This window comes from Capricornis sumatraensis, chromosome 16, assembly GCF_032405125.1.
Source record: "Capricornis sumatraensis isolate serow.1 chromosome 16, serow.2, whole genome shotgun sequence".
Lineage (NCBI taxonomy): Eukaryota > Metazoa > Chordata > Mammalia > Artiodactyla > Bovidae > Capricornis > Capricornis sumatraensis.
In genome coordinates this window covers 37561863-37583167 of record NC_091084.1, presented here as the reverse complement: position 1 = coordinate 37583167, position 21305 = coordinate 37561863, and the positions used below count along the sequence as shown (strand labels likewise).

The 21305-nt window shown below is 52.1% G+C and overlaps 1 protein-coding gene across 2 annotated transcripts in view; it reads right to left on the bottom strand.

Moving 5' to 3' along the window:
• The window catches only part of PLEKHA7 (pleckstrin homology domain containing A7), a 218241-nt gene that overhangs the window by 613 nt on the left and 196323 nt on the right, over positions 1 to 21305 (bottom strand). The window contains exons 18-26 of one of the 2 annotated variants that reach the window (XM_068988675.1): positions 15501 to 15609; positions 15112 to 15338; positions 12011 to 12202; positions 11798 to 11915; positions 9872 to 9975; positions 9099 to 9299; positions 6114 to 6272; positions 3569 to 3702; positions 2539 to 2681 (exon numbers count right to left, since the gene is read on the bottom strand). In XM_068988675.1, coding sequence (XP_068844776.1) covers positions 2539 to 2681; positions 3569 to 3702; positions 6114 to 6272; positions 9099 to 9299; positions 9872 to 9975; positions 11798 to 11915; positions 12011 to 12202; positions 15112 to 15338; positions 15501 to 15609 — 1387 coding nt within the window. Of the gene's footprint in view, positions 1 to 2538; positions 2682 to 3568; positions 3703 to 6113; positions 6273 to 9089; positions 9300 to 9871; positions 9976 to 11797; positions 11916 to 12010; positions 12203 to 15111; positions 15339 to 15500; positions 15610 to 21305 lie in introns of those variants that run through there. The other variant, XM_068988676.1, reaches the window with a different exon arrangement.

Sequence of the window (21305 nt, the reverse complement as noted above, 5' to 3'; positions counted from 1 at the left end):
TAAAAACAAGGTGATCGCACCAATCTCCTAGGACTGCTGAGGATGTTGGAAGGGTAAAAGGAAATGTGGATGGGCTCTGAAAAGAGCATTGGAGGCCTACTCATGGCCACAGAGGTGCCAAAAGCTGATAGGAACAGAGCCTCTCTGTGACCTGGGACACTCAGATCTCTAGGAGAAAACCACACACCCCACCTGTGACCCCAGAGGATGCTGTGGCCCTTACAGGGCCCTCTGGAGCCAAGACCTGACGCAGCATTTCCCTGGGGTTCCTCAGCCACAGGGGCCCTACTGTATACCTCCCGAGAGCCTGGCCCAAGGCCGACCTCCTCCTGCCACCCTCAGGCTGGGGGACACTTGCCCAAGAGCATGCCTCTGCCCCGACCATGCACCTCCATCCCTCACTGCTCTCCTTTCTCCAAACACCTAGAGCTCCTCAGGTGGCTGGATGGGCACACAGGTGGCGATAGAGGACTCATGAGGAAAGGGTCCCCACCCTGGTTCTGACACCCACAGCCACGACTCTTTGGGCCAGACCCTCATGGGCTCTGAGCTGCTCTTCCTCATCGGTAAAATGGGGTAAATATCCCCGTGGGGTTATCGCCAGTGCTCAACAATGTTAACCATAAACACTAGAGAGGGACAAGAGCGAAAGCCCCACACACTGTCTGGCCTGTACCGGTCCCTTGGGGGCACTAGGCCACCCGCGGGAAGGCCACCCGCAGGAAGAACAGCTTGGCAGGAAGGGGCCTGGCTCTGGTTTCCTGAGATTTCACAGGCTCTCCTGTATCGGAGCCACCAAACACTCCGTTCCTAAAAGCCAACAGCCCCCCTCCTGCCCACCAGCCCGGGAGGTCTCCCCAGCGGCCGCTTTGCCCAAGGAAAGAAGCATCAGCAGGTGGTACTGCAATCGTCTCAGCAGCAGGGAAGGGACATGCTCAGCGCCAGGAGAGGGGCCACGACGCCAGGCGGGGGCTCTTACTTGGAAGGTGTTAGACAAAGGTGTAGTGGAGTCCGTTGCTTAAGGGGGGGTAAGGTGGCACGGTCCTGGAGGACAGGGGGGCTTTAGGTGGGAGGAGGGCCAGCTGCTGTGCTAGATGGGCAGACAAGAATTAAGTGGTGTGTTAGGCTCCTCGTCTGCTCCTGCAGCTCCAAATACCCCACTCGGCAGGGCCCCACCGCCCGCCACTAGTGGCCTGGGCCTGGGGGACACGCCCGTGGGGCCGGGTTGGGGCCTGGCCTGGAACTGGAGAAAGGCAGCAAGAGTGAGGAGGGGCTGCAGCAGAGGGTGTGATCGCGGGGGGCAGGGTGGGAGGGCTGGGGCGCACTCGCCTGCTGGCGGGGAGGAAGCCGAGGACAGTATGTCCACACAGGTAAGAGCAAGCACGGGCCAGAGAGGAGGGTGATTTACGGCAGGGCAGGTGCCCCCGCTGGACCCCTAGACACAGGGAGGAATTCAAAACCGCCATGCGGGGCCTCAGGGACCCCCAGGATCATCAGGAGGACGGGCCTGGGGGAGCCGCCTGCTGTCTCCCCCACAAGGACGCCCTCTTGGCTGACACACATGTCCTCAGGGGAGTCAGGACAGCAGGGACCTCAGGGACTCTGTACGGGACCAGAGCTGGGGGAGAGAGAACAGGCTTCCTCCTGCCCTCAGTCATCCCACGGCTTCTTGATACAGCTCCGCTCCCCGGGGCCACCATCTCAGGGCCTGGCAGGCCCCACCCTCGGCCACTTCTAGACCCTTGGGCCAGAGTTGGAGGACTGGTGGGGGCTGTGACACCACTTCACTCTCTGACCACCCCTCACTCCTGGCCAAGGGCACCACCTAGACACGCGGGGCCGCTGCTGGGGAGCAGCAGCACTGGGTGAACTGCGAGAGCTGACAGAGGCAGGCCAGCGTGGGTGGGGAGAGGAGCCAGGAGTCTCCCTCCTAGCTGAGAGAGAGAGCCTTTTTTACACATGTGCACATGTACACACACACCTTCCCATCCTGTGGTATATTTCTTACCCCCCCACTGGACAACAAAGTCCTTTCCAAGTCCTGCTTTCTGGCACAGGCCACTCGGAGGCAACTCTGATAGGTGGACAGTGGCTGATTTGGGGACCAAAGCAGAGACCCCAAGGAAGGTTAGAGGGGCCCCTTCTGCCTCGGCCCAGCAAGAAATCCAAGCACCAGAGGTTTTCCTGCCCCTTCCTCATGAGGCCAGAAATCTTAGCCTTGACCCCTCAGCTCAGGAGCCAGAAAACCCTGTTCTCAACCGGCCACCTCAAGACAGCACCACTCCCAGGGCTAACAGTGAGCTGCACAGCCTGTCCCAGACCTCCGTCCTCCAGCGCTCCTGAGCACCAGCTCCCCTGCTCAGCCCGCCCCCCTCCGCCCCCACCATGCCCTGCAAGGGACAGGGCAAACACCACTGTTCCTCAATTTCTAAGCCTGATACCTGCTTTCCCTCCGACTCCCGGACAGGCTGGGCTGGGCCCTGAACCCAGGGAGCAGGGGCTGGGGCCCAGCCTCCGAGGCTGCCCCCATGGCCTCACCTGCTACCTGCTTGCTGCGCTGGGAGGCCTCTGAGGCCAGGGCGTAGGAGATGTTGATGATGCGCTCCTGCTCCTGCAGCTGGGAGTCCAGGTCGGCCACGCTGTTCCGGTCCTGGCTGGCGGTCGGCTGCAGGTTGCACATGCTGCGGGAGGGCCAGAAAGCGGGCTGTGGGCCTCCCTGCCCACGGCCTCCACCTCAGGCGAGGGGGGTCCCCCTGGCCTGAGGATCTCATCCTTCTGGGGGCATCAGATAAAAGCAGGGCACTTTCTCTCCAGACCAAGGTGCACGAGCTCCTCTCCTTAAATGCCCAGCCACGGCTTTGCCCCTCCTTTGGGGGATCACAGACCTCAAGGTAAGAACTCTGGCTCTAGGCTCCTATTCCCTCCAGATGTGAAAAGGCTAATCTGGCTCTGAAAGGGAGGACCTCAAACACCAGGGTTATGTTTCTGAGGCTACAGGGGCTGATGGGACAGGAAAGCCACTTGCTGGGGTCCCCTCCTGACCTCCAGGGGTGTGGATGAGGCCTCTGGCAGCTCAGGACACGGCTGGGCCCCTGGCTCTGGTCTAGGCCACAGGCCACTGGCACAGGCCACTTTGATAGGTGAACAGTGGCTCTGATTTGGGGACCAAAGCTGGGACTCCAAAGGTCTAGGGTCTGAATGAGGGAAGACAGGCCCTGGGGCTGGGAGTGCCATCCTTGGGGGCGATCTCTAAGCACGTCCACTTCACCACCACCCTTGGCTCCACTCCCCACACTTGCCAAGGCCACGGGAAGCAGATCTAGGGGTGAGGGCCTAACATGGCCCTCTGAGAGCTTCACAACCTTCCAGGTGACCTGGGCGAGCTTCCTCGCTGAGCTGTCGGTGATGTGCTAAGAGCCGACCTGCCCTTACAATGAGCAATGTTTGCCTAAGACAGAGGCCTGATAAAACACACACACCCCGGCCGGCCCAGTCCGGCCTGTTCAGCTGAGACACCCACCGGGGCGGCCTAGCAGTCTGTCAGGACTCGGACGTTGTGAGGGCTGACCTGGACCGGGTGAGGATGTTACGGATCTTCTCGGCTTTGCGGTACCGCGCCTGCAGCTCCTCCAGGCTGGGCGGCTCTTCAGGATCCAGCTCCACGTAACGCTCAGGGATGGACACTTTCTCTGGTTTGGAGAGCTGAGGGAAGGGCCGGGTGGCAGTGGTTGGGAGGCACAGATGTTTGGTTTGAGACCCGCTCCCTGACCCTGTCCCCCGACCAGGAGGCACACGAAGCCGCCCACAGACTCAAGAATTTGCTAAAATCACAGCAGCAGCAGTTCACTGTAGAGTCAGGATCTGCATCTGAGTTTGACTCCAAAGCCCGTGCTCTTTCCACTGTACCCAGCACTGCCTACTGGCCAAGGGCAGGGAAAGGGGAAGCCAAAGTAACTAGATCAGAAGCCCCGAGGAGGACAGCAGTCACCCATGGCGCCACCCTCCGCATGATCTGACCTGTGCGGACCTCTCCAGCCCCACAGACTCCTGGGGCTCTCTCCTCTGCCTGGGATGCTCCTCTCCGGGCTCCACGGACTCTCTCATCCTCCCAACCTCACCTCCAGAAATCTTCCCTGACTGCACCTCTCCCGCTCATCCTGTCTCTGTTTTCCGTTTGTTTCTCCACTGTCTAGCTCCGACACTTGGTACTCAGTAGCCCTTCAGCAAACACTCCTCAGATAGTTAGATGGGTGGGTGGGCAGATGGATGGGTGGCTGGGAGGAGGAATGAAAGAAAGTGACAGTGCTTTTTGTCCCTACAAAAGGCCCTCTGACCCAGACAGGAGGCAGCCACGTTGCATCTCTTGCTCTCAAAAGGAAACTGACCCCTACTCCACCCCTCTAGTCTCTCACACAAACCCAACAGCAACCTCAGCTTAGTGAAACCTTACTTGGGCCAAGAAAGCTAAAGGCAACTTTAGCAGACCTTAGGGAATTTTTTTCTCCTTGAGTAACAGCAGGACATTTAAAATGAGGTTGGTTGAAACTCCTAAAGACGAGGTCAATCCAATCCCAGGGCAAATATGGACTTGAATTTAAACCCATCCCTACCTTCCATTCTGGTGAAAGATGGCAAGAAAAAGCTCCTGTCTGTTTTTCCCAATGAAGGCAGATCCAGAGCAAGGACGCAGATCACATTGCCCAAGCAGGGATCAAGGTTAGAGATAAGGAAGGACTTTTCCCCTTGGCTGGCAGGCTAATCAGGACACCACAAAGCACATTTCTCACTGCCAAGGCAGCCTGTAGACGCTTCTTTTGTGAATCTGAGAATCATGGACTTCTGGCTGCTTTAGAGGTGCCAAAGGGAAAGGGGCTTAAGGCAGGGGACTAACCGCATTAACCCCTGGAGGCCCAGTGGACCCCAGAACCCAGGTACTCCACAGGCGTCAGTCTGCCCAACTCTGGTCTGATCTATCCTTCAAGTGGTAAGAGCACTTCCTCTCATGCAGTTTCAGGCCAGGCCGAGTCCTCACACAAATGTGTTTGGGCTACTGTGCACTTCATTCAACAGAGTCGTCATTCAGCAAATATTTAGAGTGGCTATTGTGTGCCAGGCCTGGTGCTGGATGCAAAAAGGTGAACCAGACAGCCACAAACACTGCTCTACAGAGCTTACGAGGGGCACAACGCAGGAGACCACCCTATGTCTTGAAGACCTTGAGTCTGTCACGCACTGACTCCCTTTCCCTTCCTTCCGGTAAAGACACCCTTGGCTGCAGTTACTTCCCTTTTTGGGGCCTGCCTGGTCATGATGTATTTGAGCCACCAGAGGGCACCAGGAATTCAGACCAGTCCTATCCAGGTCTCCCAGCCTCTGCCACACCTGGAAATTTCACCTGTGATTTCGTTTTTTTTAATTAATATTTATTTATTGCTGCGGCTGTGCCAGGTCTTAGTTGCAACACACAGGATCTTTATTCCTGGCACCCAAACTCTTAGTTGTGGCATGTGGGTTCTAGTTCCCTGACCAGGGGTTGAACCCGGGTCCCCTGCATTGGGAGCTCAGAGTCTTAACCACCAGGAGCTTAACTTCCCTGGATCACCGGGAAGTCCCAAAATATCACCTGTGATTTCTAAACCTGCCTCCCCTTTCCCCCACCTCAAGTCTGATTGCCTAAACTAGCCTGACTAGCCAGATGCAAGACCAATTCCTGGTTTTCCAGGGAACATATCCTAACAATAACAACGACTTCATCACATTCCTATTACGTGCCAGGTCCTGTGCTCATAGTTTCTGATCATTGCCAATCGTCCAGGCAACGTGCTGAGTCTCTTAACCCTCACTACAACTGACACTGCTGCTGAGGAAACCAAGGCATGGAGAAGTTAAATGACTCGCCCCGAGTTACAGAGGACGAATCTGAGCCTGCATCCCAACGTCTGGACTCCTCTCACCACCTCCAGCTGCTGTTCACCCATCCTCTGGGCCACGCTGAAGCCGAGCCTGTCCCATTCAGGGCAACACCCCCTGTGCCCCTGGGAGGGTGGGTCAGGCTGCAGTCTGAAGGCCATGCCTCAGTAGGAATGAGGCATGAAGGAAGCCCCCACCCTCACCTCTCTGCTGATGTCCACGTCATAGTCTTGTGGTTCCAGGTCCAATTCAGTGACAGGCATGGCCTGCACCTTCAGCCAGCCATTCTCTTCCTTGTCCTTTCTGTCCCCTTGAACAGCCCGTTCCAGCAGCTGCAGGTCAAAGTCCTGCTCACGCTTCCACTGGCAACAGAAGGAGAGGGTGAAATGTAGTCTCTTCCTGACCGGCCCTTTTGGGTGGGTCTTTTGGGCACCAGGGTCCTTGGGAAGTTGGGTCTGTGACTCGTTAGGGAAAAGCTGTATGACCATGGACCTCAACACCGTCTCTGACAGAAGGCAGCAGCGGTCTGTGACATGGATGCTCCATGTGTGTGCTCAAACTGTGTGACAGAGAGAACAGGGCCTGACTCCAGACTGCTCATGTCTCTCTGACCTGGCCCCCGGGTGTTCCGACCTCCAGGGCACAGGTCTGTGATCCACGACTTTAGACTTACAATAGTCCCCAGGGATACAGGAAGCCTCCAGGTCCCAGAAGGTGACCCCCAAACAGAATGTGGGACAGAGCTCCGGAGAAGGGGTTTGCTGCTTCTGCCACCTGATAGCTCATGGAAGCTTTTCCTGGTTCTGGAGTCCTATGTCCCAGCTCAGAAACAATGGAAAAACAAAACCCTCTGAGGCCCTGGTAAGCAAGGAGGGTAGCCAAGATGCTCTCTCGTGGGATTTCCCAAAAGGACACAGTGAGGGCTGGGGAGGTGCAAGCAGGAGCAGCTGAGGACCACTGAGGCAGGTAAGCTGCTGTGTGCCAGGCATCTATTTAAGTTGGAAAACCAAAGCCATGTAAGATTTAAATGCTAAATCAAACTCAACATTCCCAGCTCTGTAATGAGCAAGCTTCACAGAGGGAAAGTCTAACCCAGCCACTTTAAGATCCCAGCACAGAGAATGGAGACATATACATATGGCTGAAACTATCACAACATTGTTAATCTGCTATATGCCAGTATAAAATAAAAATTAAAAACAAAACCCAGTACAATGGTTGGGCTCCACTTGGGCCTTCCTAATCACCTGTGGCCTTCGTCCCCACAGAACTCCATGTTGAGCAGCTTGCCAAGAGGAGGCGATGGGCTCAAAGCCTCCCTTTTCTTGTGCAGAAGCCAAGCAGAAACTTCTCCATCCCAGGCTGCCTCCTCCCTCTCACCTCATCCACCTCACAGAGCCCCGAGTGGTCACAATCGTCTTTAATGTCCCCTCCGGCCCCACTCACCCAAGCCCCAAACCCATAGCCATAACAGCACATTTCACCCACTCATGCACAAGCTCTCAATACTGACTCTACGTCAACATAATCGCTCTCAGGTGATGGCTTCCTACCAAAGTATGAAAGGATTAGACAGCTGAAGATTCGGGGATGAAAATTTAATTTAATGATTGATTCACAAAGAAAACACACATTTTCTGACACGCTCACCAATGCCCCAAATAGAGACAGGTCCTCACATAAACCCAGCCTGATTGCTTCCACAGACAGAAAAAGTTCACTGGACTGTACAGTGTATCCTGGGGAAGAACCACGCCAATCCATCATCATTAAGCAACACGTTTATTGGCGCTGAGGCAGAGACTTAACACAAGTCTTTTTTAAAGAGAAAAAATTACAAAGTATTCAAGTTACGATTTTTAGATCATTTTTCTACATTTGAGACATCAGGTTGTAAAAACTCCGTTTTATCTCATAAGACATTTACTTACAAAGTTTAAAAGTTACTGGGTTTGCAGCTTTTCAGGATATGAGTGTGCTGGGTCTTATCCCTTTGGTGTCTGAGCTAACAGCTGCAGAGAGGCCCTCTGAATACAGATCATAACGTATCTTGCTACCTGTTCAAGTTATAAAATACTAGAACACAAAAAGTTTTCCATAAGAAATTGTGCCGATGGGGCTGGAGGAATTAAAACCAAACCACCTCAGACTTGGCAGAATTTATTCAAACGTGCAGTCTCTGAAGTCCATGCCTACTATCCCAGTATAAGGCACGGACATTAATAAATTCATCACGCCCAGACCTCTGGCAAAGACCACCGCCCTTGGGCAGTGGGGCTGGCTCAGCCTTGTGGGGCGGCTTTGGGGATAAGTGAATTATGAGTCAGTAAGCCTGCATAAAGGGGGCAGCAGACAGTGAGTCACACATGGGAGTGCTCGCTAGGCTATGGAGAAAAGAGCTGCTATTGTAAGCCTAGTAACAGGAGCACAGGCCAGTTAGAGAATGGTGGATGCAAATTAGAAGCTTCTGTAAACACAATCAGGCAGGATTAGAGAGGCAATGAGCAGTAACGCTAAAAGCAAAAGAGCTTGTGCAATGAATTAGGGAAAGAACAGTCAGGCTAGAGGTCTAGGGAAACATTTGATTTCAAACAATAGAGAAAAATCCAATGGAATGTTTCCAAAAGGGACCTAAGGCGACTGTGGGCAGGGTGCAGTGCCTGGAAGCACCACCAGAGGGCAGCAGGCAGCCTGGCTCTCCGGGGGCGCAGGGCCTGTCCGCACCCCTAGCTGCGGGGAACACCAGGCCCTCAGGGGTGTGGGGCACCACACTCTGCTCAGTCGCTCCCCAGGGCACCTGCTTGGAGGTTTGGGAGGCTAGTTGACTTGCACTCCTCAAATCATAGCACCATCTTTCTCCTCCACTCTTCCAACTCTGTACTTCCCAAGTCCTGGGTTCAGGTGAGAGACTCAGAATGCCGAAGAAGGGCCTCTCCCTCAAGCTCGACTGGAGACCTGACCGTGGACGCTTCCTCTGGCTCCTGGGCTCCTGCCGTGACAGCCTCACCCTTTCTCTAGTTCGGGGCACCCTCTGACCAAGTCACTGACGTGGCCTGGCTTGTGGACACACAGCCCACGGGGCGTTCTCTGAGCCACTCTCTCGGGGGTGAGCCAGGCTTGGGTCTGGGGGCCTGGGGGAAGCTCTGCTCCCTGCCCCAGCCCCGCCTGCCTGGACCCTCCTAACATACTGAGCCGAGGTCTCCCGGGAGCGGTTGGCCGAGGTAGCGGGACGAGGGCAGCCCCGGCCTCTCTCCTTGGCTCAGCGTCCTCTTGCGCTCCCGGACCAGCGCCTTCTGGTGCCGCTTCATGCGCTCCAGCTGCTCCTCCGCACTCATCTTGCCCCGCTGGTGGTCTCCTGAGTACAGGCGCTCCAAGGCACTCTTGGGTCTCTGAGGGGCAGGGGGAGCAGACAGGGCGGCTGGGCTAAGAACAGAGGGCGGCCGGCCACCTGGCTTCAGCCCGGTCTCTCTTACACGCATGCACGCACGCACGCGCACACACACACACACTCTCTCTCTCGCCTCTAAGCACACTGAGACACATACACACACTCTCACACACACACACACACACTCTCTCTCTCCCCTCTAAGCACACTCAGGGACATGACAACCCAGCCCTCACAGGCCCTCTGGCAGCACCCAATCCTGCAGATGCAGACCCTGAGGCCCAGGCCTGCCCAGTGGGCACACCTGCACCGCGTGATGGACCAGAACTCAGGGTGTGGCTCACTGGGTGAGAGCGGGGAGAAGGGCGGGGGCCCTTGGGAAATGGAGGGGGTGGTGTGACGCCCCTCTTGGTGGGCAATGGGGAAGGCATCGTAAGCATGTGGTGACGGGGATACTGAGCTGAGGGGCTGGGGCCACCTCACGGGACAGCCTGTCACTGTCCACCTCAGAGCCCTTCCCTCTGTGCATAAGGGAGCAGTGAGCCCTTCCAGAACTTCTCAAGGCCTACTCACAGGGTAGGTCATCTTGCTGCTTTCAGCATCTAGACCCCTCCGGAGGGTGACGTAGGGAGCAATAGTGGACGATTGCTGGAGCCTTGACATGGACCCCGAAAGGCCTTAGTGAGGAAAGAGAAGAAAGTGGATTTGTGGTGAGGAGGACAGGCCACCAGCCCCTTCTTGATCACCTCCCACTCCCACGAGAGGACCACAAGGACCCAGCCAACAACCCATGCTTCTTCCTCCCAGGGCCTAGAAGAGCAAGGCCCCAGGTAAGGAATGAGGGGCCAGCTCATGAATGCCCTTTGTCCCTAACAGGAGACAGGGTCCCTGAAGATCTGAGGGCTCCCCACATCTTCCCTCACATGCAGAAGACTGGGCTGCTTGGCAGGAGGAAAGGACAGAGGGCGAGGAATGCCCTTCTTCTTGATGAACTCCTATGCATCCTGTATGACCCAACCTGGATGCCCTGCCTGTGAGAAGCCTTTTTAAATGCCCCAGGCAGAATCAGTTATTCCCTACACTCTTCATTGTATGCACTGGTTACTGCACTAACCACAGTGTCAACATGCCTGTTGACAAACTCAATGACAACTAGCTGAATGAATGAATGAAGAAGGGAAGGAAGAAGGCATCAAGCACTCACTGAGTGCCTACTATATGACAGGCAGGCACCGCGCCATGTGCTTCACACGGATTTCATCCCACTGACCCTACAAGGGCCACACCTAACCACTGTGACGGTGTGCAATCTCAAGTTCAGAGAAGTTAAGCAACTTGTCCAAGATTCTGTGGAGCCACAGTCCAAGCTTTGTCCACTACCGACATGCTTATCAAGGCTGGTCCCTGACATCTGGAAATGGGCATCGTGTTGACACCACTAGCATTTAGCACATGGGGAAAAGAATGAAGAATGTCCTGCAGTGCCCAGAGACTCCTGAGCAACAAAGATCTGTCCCGCCCCACAGGCCTCTAACACCGCCATTGACGAACACATCTAGGCTGAATGAAGAGAACAGGGTCCCCAGACACAATGCCAGGGGTCGCTGTGGCCCAGCTCAGCAAGAGCCAGTCCCCTGCTGGGACCAGCTAAGGCCACAGCAAGCCTAGTCAGCATGGTGGGCTGGAAGCCACATAACCCCACAGCTGCCCAAACCACAGCTGTGTGGCTTCCTGTTTCCACACCCTGTCTATGAAGGAAAGCACCTGACCTTCCATCAAATGGGGGGAGTGTGGCTAACCTGCTCAGGGGTTCCAGGCAGCCTCCCTTTAAAATGATTTCTGAGGAAGAGAATCTGGCTATGGGGGAAAATGAGGCATGGGTGAGCCTAAGGGCCTGTGTGTTCCCACCCCAATCTCAGAGGGATAGGGGAGAAGAGAGAGAAGAGGGCCCAAAGGAGAAGAAACATGTGTTTGCTTAAAGTCTTAGAGTGACATAGATGCCAAGAAAACCTACGGAAGACCCGAGATGATCAAGCTGACGGCAGACAGCCCACAGCCCAGCCTGTAGGGTGCAGCGGCTCTACAGCCAGGGCAGTGGCATTGTACTCTGACTCTATCCCTTAGTGGCTAATCGGCAAGTTATTTCATTTCTCTGGGCCTTGGTTTTCTTACCTCTAAGAATGGGGATAACAACAGTACTTCTCTCACAGGATTATTATGAATCTTCACTAAGTGACTATAAAGGGCTTATAACAACAACCACGATTACCACTGTTCCCAGGGGCAGATGTAATAAAAGAGGATGAGAATCAGGATGTGAACCAGAGGTAAGAAGGACACGCCTTGTCTACAGCCCAGAGGCCCCAGACAGCTGCTACCCCATGGAGGCCCCACGCCGCAGGCAGAGGAGTTGCAAGGACTGGGTGAGGGCTGGGGGCGGGCGGTGGTGCGGCTGCGGTGGGGGTCCCTGGGAAGACTCCGTAGAAAGTCGCGCCTTACCTCTGCCTGGCAGCGTCTGGTACCTGCTCTCAGAGCCCACAAGGCCCAGGGAGGATGGGACCGTGTCCCCGCTGAAGGTGGCCAGCTCTGGCTCGCTGACATATGACCGGAGCTCCACCTGCGGGCAGTCGGAGGCCGTCACAGCCGCCCCGGGTCCGGCCGCCTTCCCTCTCCCCACACTCGGCGGGCACCCCAAGGGGCCTCCTTGCTCACCCTGGAGTCCCCGTTCACACACTGTCCCTGCTCCCGATCTCGCTTCCTCTCGTCCGACTGCCGCTTGAGGCCCCTCACTGAAGTGTGCCGGATGATCGTGGCCTCCCTCGGCAGCGGGGGCACGGCCGGGGGCTGGTCCTCCGGGCTGTAGAGCTCGGGGAGCGGGGGCCTGGGAGGTGCCTCGTCTTCCTGCTCAGAAACAAAACCACAACCAGCGCCCGGTGAGAGGATGCCGAGTGGCCCAAAGGGCTGGAGCAGGCCACCTGGGGCCTGCGGGGCACGACCACTTCAGTCCAAAGATGCCAACATTTCCCCTGGTTGAGCTGTGAGGGTGGGTACAACTCTGCTCCAACCCCATCCTTCCCTTGGACTCATACATCTTCCAAGTGCTAACTATACACAAGTTTCCAAGTGTTAGCTACACATAACCCAGAACTCAGGACATGGGTCCACGCTCTCACTTCACGCGCTCATCTGTATAGGACAGCACTCCACCCTGCTTAGACGGAGCTGGCTTATATCCCTGCACGATCTCTGGATTTTTCAGCAGGCTGCAGATCTGAGTGAGGACCATCTACATCCTCCTGCCCTTTCTATCAGAAATGTGCATGGTTATGAAATCTTTCCTCCTGCCTGACCCAGGCACTGAGCAGGCTGTCAGGATGGGTGACTCACTGCCTTCTCTGCAGCCCACTCCCTTGGCTGGGATGAATGTAACTATTTTCCTTGAATTGCCCTGTCCACAAAGCTCTCCAAGGGCTGTGGCCTCCTACAGGCTGACAGCCTGGCCCCCGACTGCCATGAACACCCACTCCTGGGACAAATGACCATCCAGACTCTCTCCTCCTGAACTCCCTCTTTCTTAGCCTAATTTTGCTTTGGTTTTCAGATTTTTTCAGAGGTCAGGAAAGGGAACTTCAAGCTTGTTTTGCAAAGGTCTATCAACATTCTTCTAGAGAGACAGACCTCAGACTTCAGATAGAAGGTTAAGCTGCCTACCCGAGATACTCAGAGGTTCTCTGAGCATCCATGGTTTCCAAGCTTGAACAAGATCTCAGAATCACCAAATCCTAAAAATCCCCCAGGAAAGATAAACATAAACCATTGATTGCTTTTGACTGAAGGGAACAGAATGTCTGGAGATAGAGGGTGGAAGGGAGACATTTTATTACAAACTTTTTTATATCCTTAAGATATTAAATTTTAAAAAAATCAAATAAAAATGAAAGAACTATAGCTACATGCAGCAATGGGATGAACTTCACAATGTTGAAAGGATACAAGAAAGAATAAATACAGTTATGATAGATGGGCAAAGTGTTCAGGATGAAAATATAGGTATCGAAACAAAACAAAAAAAGCAAGGAAATTATCTAAAAAGTCAAGATAGTGGTTACCTCGGGCAGAAAGAGAAAAAAGCCTGCGCTGGAAAGGGACCCATAGGCCCAAGGGCTTCTGATCACTGGCCAAGTCCTATTTCTTGGTCTGAGTGTTGGTATGAAATGTGGAGTCTCTTTTTTATTATTTATTAAATTATATATTCATGCTTTACGCCAATTACAGGATGAATATCATTATTCACAAAAATAAACATAAAACAATATAAATACAAAATAAATCTGAAACAATAAAAAACAGTGAAACTGGTGAACACATATCCAACTAGAAGGAGGGTTTTACACCACCCTCTCCCATGAGCCTGACCCCCCAACCAAGCTGAAAAGCCTTGCCTCTGAGCAACAGCAACCCAGTGTGAAGAGGAGCCTCTGTAATCGTCTATTTCACGCTGCCTGCTCTGCACGAGGGGAAACTGAGGATGCTCAGATCGGGAGGGAGCTGTCCCAGAGGGGCGGCAGGGCTGGAGTCCAGGCAGTCCTGCTGCCAGGCCTTTTTCCCTTTGCTCCTGGTCCCAGGGGGCAGGCATCGGGCCTTATGGCAGCAGCGTCTGCCCCAGCTACTCTTGCTATTTGTTTTGCTATTTTCTACCTCCTGCCTTGTGACTGGTGCTCCGTGACTCTTAGATCTGGGAGAGGGAAGGCAATCTCAAGATAAAGTTCACAGCGACCCAAGGTCCTAGCACCTGTCTTCTAGCTCTGGGCTCTAGACCATGGCTGGAAGCAGGTGGATGGTAAAGACCAGGTATGGGAACTCATGTGTTTTAGCCAGCACTGTGCATGGATCTTGCCAGACGTCCTAAGTGTACATGGTGCCCAGCGACAGCTCCTCCAAGCCCTTGTTGGCAAAAACCTGGAGGTCTCCATTCCAAGGTCCTTTCTGCTATGGCTTCCCTGTCGCTTGGATCAGGCCCCTCACGCTTTCCAGCCAAGGCTGGCCTGGCCCTGGAAATGAGCTATCACAGTCCCTGACTGCATCTTCTATTTCCCTAGAGCCTCCTGTGCTCCCAGACTCAGCCAAGGGCTTGGCTCCTTTCCGTGCCAGGCAAGCCAAGGTGCTGGCTCAGGCAACCACACGGGCTGCATACTGACCTGAACATCAGGGCTGAATGTCCAGTTAGATGTCAGATGGCACAATGAATGGTCAGAAGACGTGGACTGGATTTGCTAATATGGAGGCCTCAAGCAAATTTTGAACACCTTGGGCCTCAGTTCTCTTATCTGTGGAATGGGAATACTGACCTTCCTGCCTATACTCCATGAGGTCACTGTGCAGACTGCATGCATCCTCATAACCCAGCACCGTGCTCAGCTGCAGGTAAAGATTCTCTGCCGCTAAGAGGCACTCCGTGTCCACCGATTTAACTACGAGTGTGCACAGAACCCCGCATGGGGCAGCCACACTCTTCCCTGCACAACACAGATCATAAACCATGCCTTACTCGGTGCAGTCACTTCTCTGGCCCTGCCTCGGTCTTCCCAAATGCAAAATGGGAGGGCTAGACTAGGCCACTTCTAGGGGCCTTTCCAGTTCTGGGAGACAAAGCAGGATGGCAGGGCCCCCTACCACAAGGCTCTGGCTGGTTCTGTCCGACCAAGTTTCCCTAAAAGCTGCTCTCCTGAGAGAAGTGGACCTGAGGACAGGGTGGGACACTCGCCTGCCAGAGAGGAAGGGACAGCGCTCAGCTCCCAGTCCTCAATACTCACCACTTTGGGCTTGGTCTTGGTTGGTGACTGAAGCGGGGACGTCACCTTCCTCAGCTGGGGCGGGTGAGGTCGGTACGGCACATAGGTTTGCAGTTGGGGGAAGAGTCGAACCTCCAGAGGGGTCCGCACAGGGCTGGTGGGAGGGCTGGGCTGCGGGGGCGGCTTGCTCTCAGAGGTCGAGAGTGAAGGCACAGGCGGGTGAGGAAGCAAAGGCACCGTTTTTCTCTCTGAGGGGCATGGAGGGGAGGGAAGGGTGTGATGGAACGAAGACCTTCCTCAGAGGACAAGAGCAGCGACTTATACCCCGAAGACCCAACCTTCCCGGGGCCACCCCCTAGCGCTGGGTGCTGGCCTCTGACAGCCCTGCCCCCGGAAGATGTTCGGTTCACCTGGATTCTTGACCGATTCCACCAGGATTCTGAAGTTCTCTTTATTTGCACTCAGGCCTGCAATGACGTCTTCAATCCTCCAGAGATCCTTCTGTATCTGCGATTTCTCCTGAGGAAGAGGAGGTGGGAGTTCATTCCCTTCTTAGCTCCTCACCAGAGGCTTCTTCCTAGGTTTTCCGTTGTCATTTCAGACAGAGCCCCTCACTTTGCAGGACGGTATCCCCATGGGAAACCCCACTAGGGCTAGAGACAAGACTGCTTCACAGCTTCCTGGACAAATGCAGACGTGGGACAAGCCCCAGGTCCAGGCGAGGAATCTCAGAGGAGCTCTTGCCAGTACACCTCGCCTGTTTGCACCCCATTTAAGAAAAGACTGCCTAAAATACAGAGTGATTCTATGAGGCTATCTAGACCAGCCACATTCAGAGACAGAAAGCAGAAGGCTGGTTGCCAGAGGCTGGGAGAAGTGGGAAGAGGGATTGTTGGTTAATGTGTACAGAGTTTCGGGTTTGCTAGATGAAAATCATTCTGAAGACTGAGTGTACAGCAATGTGAATACACTTAACGGTACCAAAGTGTATCCTTAAATGGTTATGGTGAACTTTTACATTAGGTATATTTAACAATTTAAAAAACAGACTGTCTCAGGCAACCACGGCAGAAGGGAAGAGAAGGCAAGGACGCGAAGTGACATGATCCCCAGAATATAAAGAGCATCTTTTTAATGACAGAGCTGAGTCCTGGGATTTGGGGTGTAATATAATGGACAGAGTAGACATCATTTGGCGATAAAGAGGAATGAAGTACTACATCTGCTATAACATGGAGGAACCTTGAAAACATTATGCCAAGTGAAAGAAGCCAGACACATAAGTGCCGCATATTTATGGTTTCATTTCTATGAAATGTCCAGAATAGGTAAGTCCATATAGAAAGCAGAGCAGCGGCTGGCTAGGGCAGGGGTGGAGAGTTGGGGTGGGGATGAGGAGGGACTGTAAACAGGACCACGTTTCTTTAGGGGCAAGATGGAAATGTTACACACCTGATTGCGGGGATGGTTATACAGCTCTGTGGATTCACTAACAAATCAGTGAATTGTATACCTAAAATAGCGAATTTCATGGTATGTGAATCACATGATAAAGCTTTTTTCTTTTTTAATAAAGTTCAGTGGGAAAAGGGCCAGGCTACAGGACCATGTGCACACTGGGATAAGTTACAACCAAAACCACCTGGGAAGATGCCCTAGAAAGAGGTGAGCAGGATCTGCTCGACGAAGGGATCGTGGGCATCTTTTAATGGAGTTGTTTAAACATCAGATACGGTATTCTTTTAACTTTAAAATTATCATGTCCCACCTCATGGACTTAAAAAGGAAGCCTCCACACCCGTATTTCCTCTCAAGGTTCCCTGCCAGCCTCAACTGGAAGAGTTCGCATGTGTGTAATATTTGTGGATCACTGCTTCTGGATACCTCCCCATAGGGCCCGGCACTGAGCAGCTTCTCAGTACATGAATGTTGAATAAGTAAAGGACCAATCACATAAAATTCCCTGACCAAATACTGCCCAAGAGCCAGGACAACAGACATCTGAAGCCTCCCTCCTAAGCGGGGCTCTTCTAGTCTCTCTGCCCGTCCAACATCGGTGCACATCCTCAGGGCTGATGTGCAAACAGCAGGCTTAATGCTCAGCTTCCCCTTAGGGTACAAGGGTCCTAAGACAGACATGTTACTGAGCTAAGGGGATTATCTCTAGAGCTGAAGACCCCAAGCAGAGGGCTGGAAAAGGAGAGGTGTGGGGTTAAGGTCCTCGCTGTCTCTCCTCCCCTTGCAGTCCACGTGGCATAGTTCTACCTGTCAATTCACAATCCTGCCCTCATTTTCTCTGTCATCCCAACATGTAAGAGAAGAGCAGAGAAAAGCAAAGCCCAGAAAACGTGTATCTTTCTCCAAGGACGATGGAATTTCAGAACTGAACGACAAGGTAAAGGAAGCTTTAGGGGGAGCAGCAGAGTGGGGTTTCATTCCTGTGTCCTCGCATCACACTGGGCTGGAAGGCTCCTATGGACTTCATTCAGCAAAGGTCTGAACTCACTGTCCGGAAGTAGGGACACCTACAGGTAGCCTCACCTATCACTGACTCTCATAGTCACCTGCAAGTTCTTTTATCCTCTGGTTTCCCTACTCAGGTGGCCGTGAGGATCTTCATAAATAAAGCCACTTATCTTGGCTGAAAAGGCTGTGGGCTTTCTCACAGCCAACGCTGGCTCAAGAGAGGTGAGTTTCCAAGCCTCATTACTGAGAATTTGCATATGGGGCTGCAAGCCTATCTCCAGTGTCAATGATTTATTTAGGACGCTCACAGCTTGCCTGGCCTAGAATTACGCCAAAGAAGTTAACACTGAGTCTACTCAAAGGAAGGCTTTGTGAGCTTCCCAGGGCACTGTGGCACTCAGGGAAAGCATGAGCAATGCCACTAGGCGAGGTAGAAATCAAGCTGCAGGGCCCTGGCTTCAGACTGGCCTATCTCCTAGTAACTTACAGGACTAAGTTCTCTACAAAGCCTGTGACAAGACCTGCATGTTGTACCCATTTGTTTGGGGGAGGGGGAAAAAGGATTCCAGGCCTGCTGTGTGTTAAGTCACCAAGAACTAAGGCACAGTAGAAACACAAATAGCCAATAATCATGAAAAGATATTTAACCTACTAGTAATTAAATAAAAGGTAATAAAAGCCAGATGTCCTTTTTTAGCAGGCAGACTGGCAAAAACTAAGGACGTTGATAACATCAAGTGTTGGCAAGGATTTGGGCAAACAGTTCAGTACGCTCATACACTGTGAGTGGGAGAGCAAATGAGTGCAGCCTTTTAGACGGTGGTTTTGAGTTACCTGCTAACATTTAAGAGGTGTACTTAATTCATGGCCATCGTTAAAAAGCCTACAACTAACAAATGCTGGAGAGGGTGTGGAGAAAAGGGAACTCTCAGACACTATAGGTGGGAATATAAGTTGGTGCAGCCACTATGCAAAATGGTATGGAGCTTCCTCAGAAAACTAAACGAACTACCATATGGTCTAGCAATCCCATTCCTGGGACTATACTCAGAAAAAACTATAATTCAAAAAGATATGTGTACCCATATGTTCATAGCAGCACTATTCACAATAGCCAGAACATGGCAACAACCTGTGCCCACTGACAGATGAATGGGTAAAGAAGATGTGGTACGTATATACAGTGGAATACTACTCAGCCACAAAAAAGCACAAAATAATGCCACTTGCAGCAACATGGATGCAACTAGAGATTATCATACTTAAGTCAGAAAGAGAAAACTATCACATGATATCACTTATACGTGATACTTTGGCCACCTTATGCGAAGAGCCAACTCATTGGAAAAGATACTGATGCTAGGAAAGATTGCAGGCAAAAGGAGAAGAGGGCAGCAGAGGACAAGGTGGTTAGACAGCATCTCGGACTGGATGGTCATGAATTTTAGTGAACTCTGGGAGACAGTGGAGGACAGAGAAGCCTGCCATGCTAGAGTCCATGGGGTCACAAAGATTGGGACACAACAACATATGTGGAATCTAAAATATGGCACAAACGAACGCGTCTGCAAGACAGAAACTGGCTTGTAGACACGGAGATCAAGAGTTCTTGTTGCCAAGGGTGAGGGAGGGAGGGAGAATGGTGGACTGGAGTTTTGGGTTGGTAGATGCAAACTATTATATTTAGAATGGATAAACAACAAGGTCTTAATGCCTAGCGTGGGGAACTATATTCAATATCCTGTGATAAACCACAATGGAAAAAGAGTATTAAAAAAGAATGTATATGTATAACTGAGTTACTTCACTATACAGCAGAGATTGGCACAACACAGTGAACTCATCATACTTCAATTAAAAAAAAACTCACAAATTAAAAACTATGTATACTCATTTCAACTCAACAAGTCCACTCCTAGGAGCTTATTTTAGATAAATGCTCATAAATAAGTCACCTTCCCTGGTGGCTCAGAGGTTAAAGCATCTGCCTGCAATGTGGGAGACCTGGGTTCGATCCCTGGGTTGGGAAGATCCCCTGGAGAAGGCAATGGCAACCCACTCCAGTACTCTTGCCTGGAGAATCCCATGGACGGAGGAGCCTGGTAGGCTGTAGTCCATGGGGTTGCAAAGAGTTGGACACGACTGAGCCATAAGTAAGTTCTGATAGGCAATTACATGGATGCTCATTGTGACACCATTTACGAAAGCAAAACACTGCAAATAACGCAAATGCCCATCAGAAGAGGAAGGGCTAAATAAAGTGTGGGATATCCACCTATGAAATGCTATGCAGCAGTCAAGAACTAATTCCATTCACGTAGACCAACAAAGTCTAACACGATTTCTGAGATTACGGAAATCTTCTATAACGTCTGCTGTCCGATACAGACGCCACTAGCCACATGTGGCTACTGAGCACATGAAATGATTCTGGTGTGACTAAGGAATACATTTTTAATTTAGTTCACTTTAATTAATTCATGTTTCAGTTTAAATAGCTATCATGTGGGGCAGCATAAACTTGGGGGTATCTTTCCTGGAAAGATTTCCATAACATAAAGTTATGACAAAGAAGCAAGTTACCAAACAACGTGTTAAGTATGATTCCTCTTTAAGTAAACCCAACTGCCTCCCCCAATAACTTATATGATACTACATGCGTGTGTTCATTTGGAAATGCACAGGTCATGGTCTGGAAGGCAGCACTGCAAACTAATGGCACTGACCACATGCAGGGAAGGTGACGGGACCAGGACAGAGAAGGAAGGAAGGGAGGAAGGGGAGCTTTTGTGTCTTTTTCTGATCTTGTTTCTCATTGTGTGGACTTCTCAGAGAGACGCATTTGTGTGTCATTGGTACAATTAAAGAAACAAAAGGAATGAAAAGCTAAAAAAAGAAAAATTACTGCTGAAATTAATGTGGATGGTTGAAGTCCAAGAAGACAAGTGTAACGAAATAGTTCAAGGAACTAGTCACTAGAAGCAATCATTTGAAGGACTCTGCCAAGAATATCCACCTATTTATTTTTAAACCACCATGCTAAATCTGGGGATACAAAAAGAATAGGAAATAGCTCAAATGAAGGAAAATTATGGGAAAACCCAATAGCCACAGGAGATAAACAAATTCTAGGTAACCTCACAGGCCAATCCTGAACTACAGGCAAGAATCTCCTCCATGTGGTCCTGGAGCAAGCTCTCTGGGACCAGCTTGAAGTGGTGAGTAAAAGCACAGCAGGGTCTGGGAAAAGCCTCCTAGTCCACAAACCTAAACCTTCTCCCAAATTCCTTCAGTTTTCTGGGGTGATGCTGATGTGCAGAGAGTCAACACCTTCATTAAATCACTTGAACGAAGAGGCCTGGCTAGAACTAGTTCACCAATTAGCAAGCCTCGCCCCAAAGCTGGCCCAGCATGGTGCCTCGTACACAAGAAGCCTCAATTCAATGCTTGCTGACTTCAAATAAATAGGATTATGTCAGGGTCCTGAAGAGGGGGTACAGATCTGAGGCTGAGTTCAAAAGCAGGTTATTTTCCATTTTCGGAATTTTGAGGGTGGGGTGGAAGCCTGGTTGGGCGCTCCAATGGCGGAATACTGGCAGCTGGAAGACCCAACCTGAAGAAGGAAAACCACACAGGGCCTTTCTCTCACCTTTGGAGGCAGAGGCAACTATCAACGGGGTGGCCTGGTTTTAAGGTAGGGAAGGCAGGGCTCTAAGGCCTGAGTGAGGCAGGGGCCACAGCAATGGGTA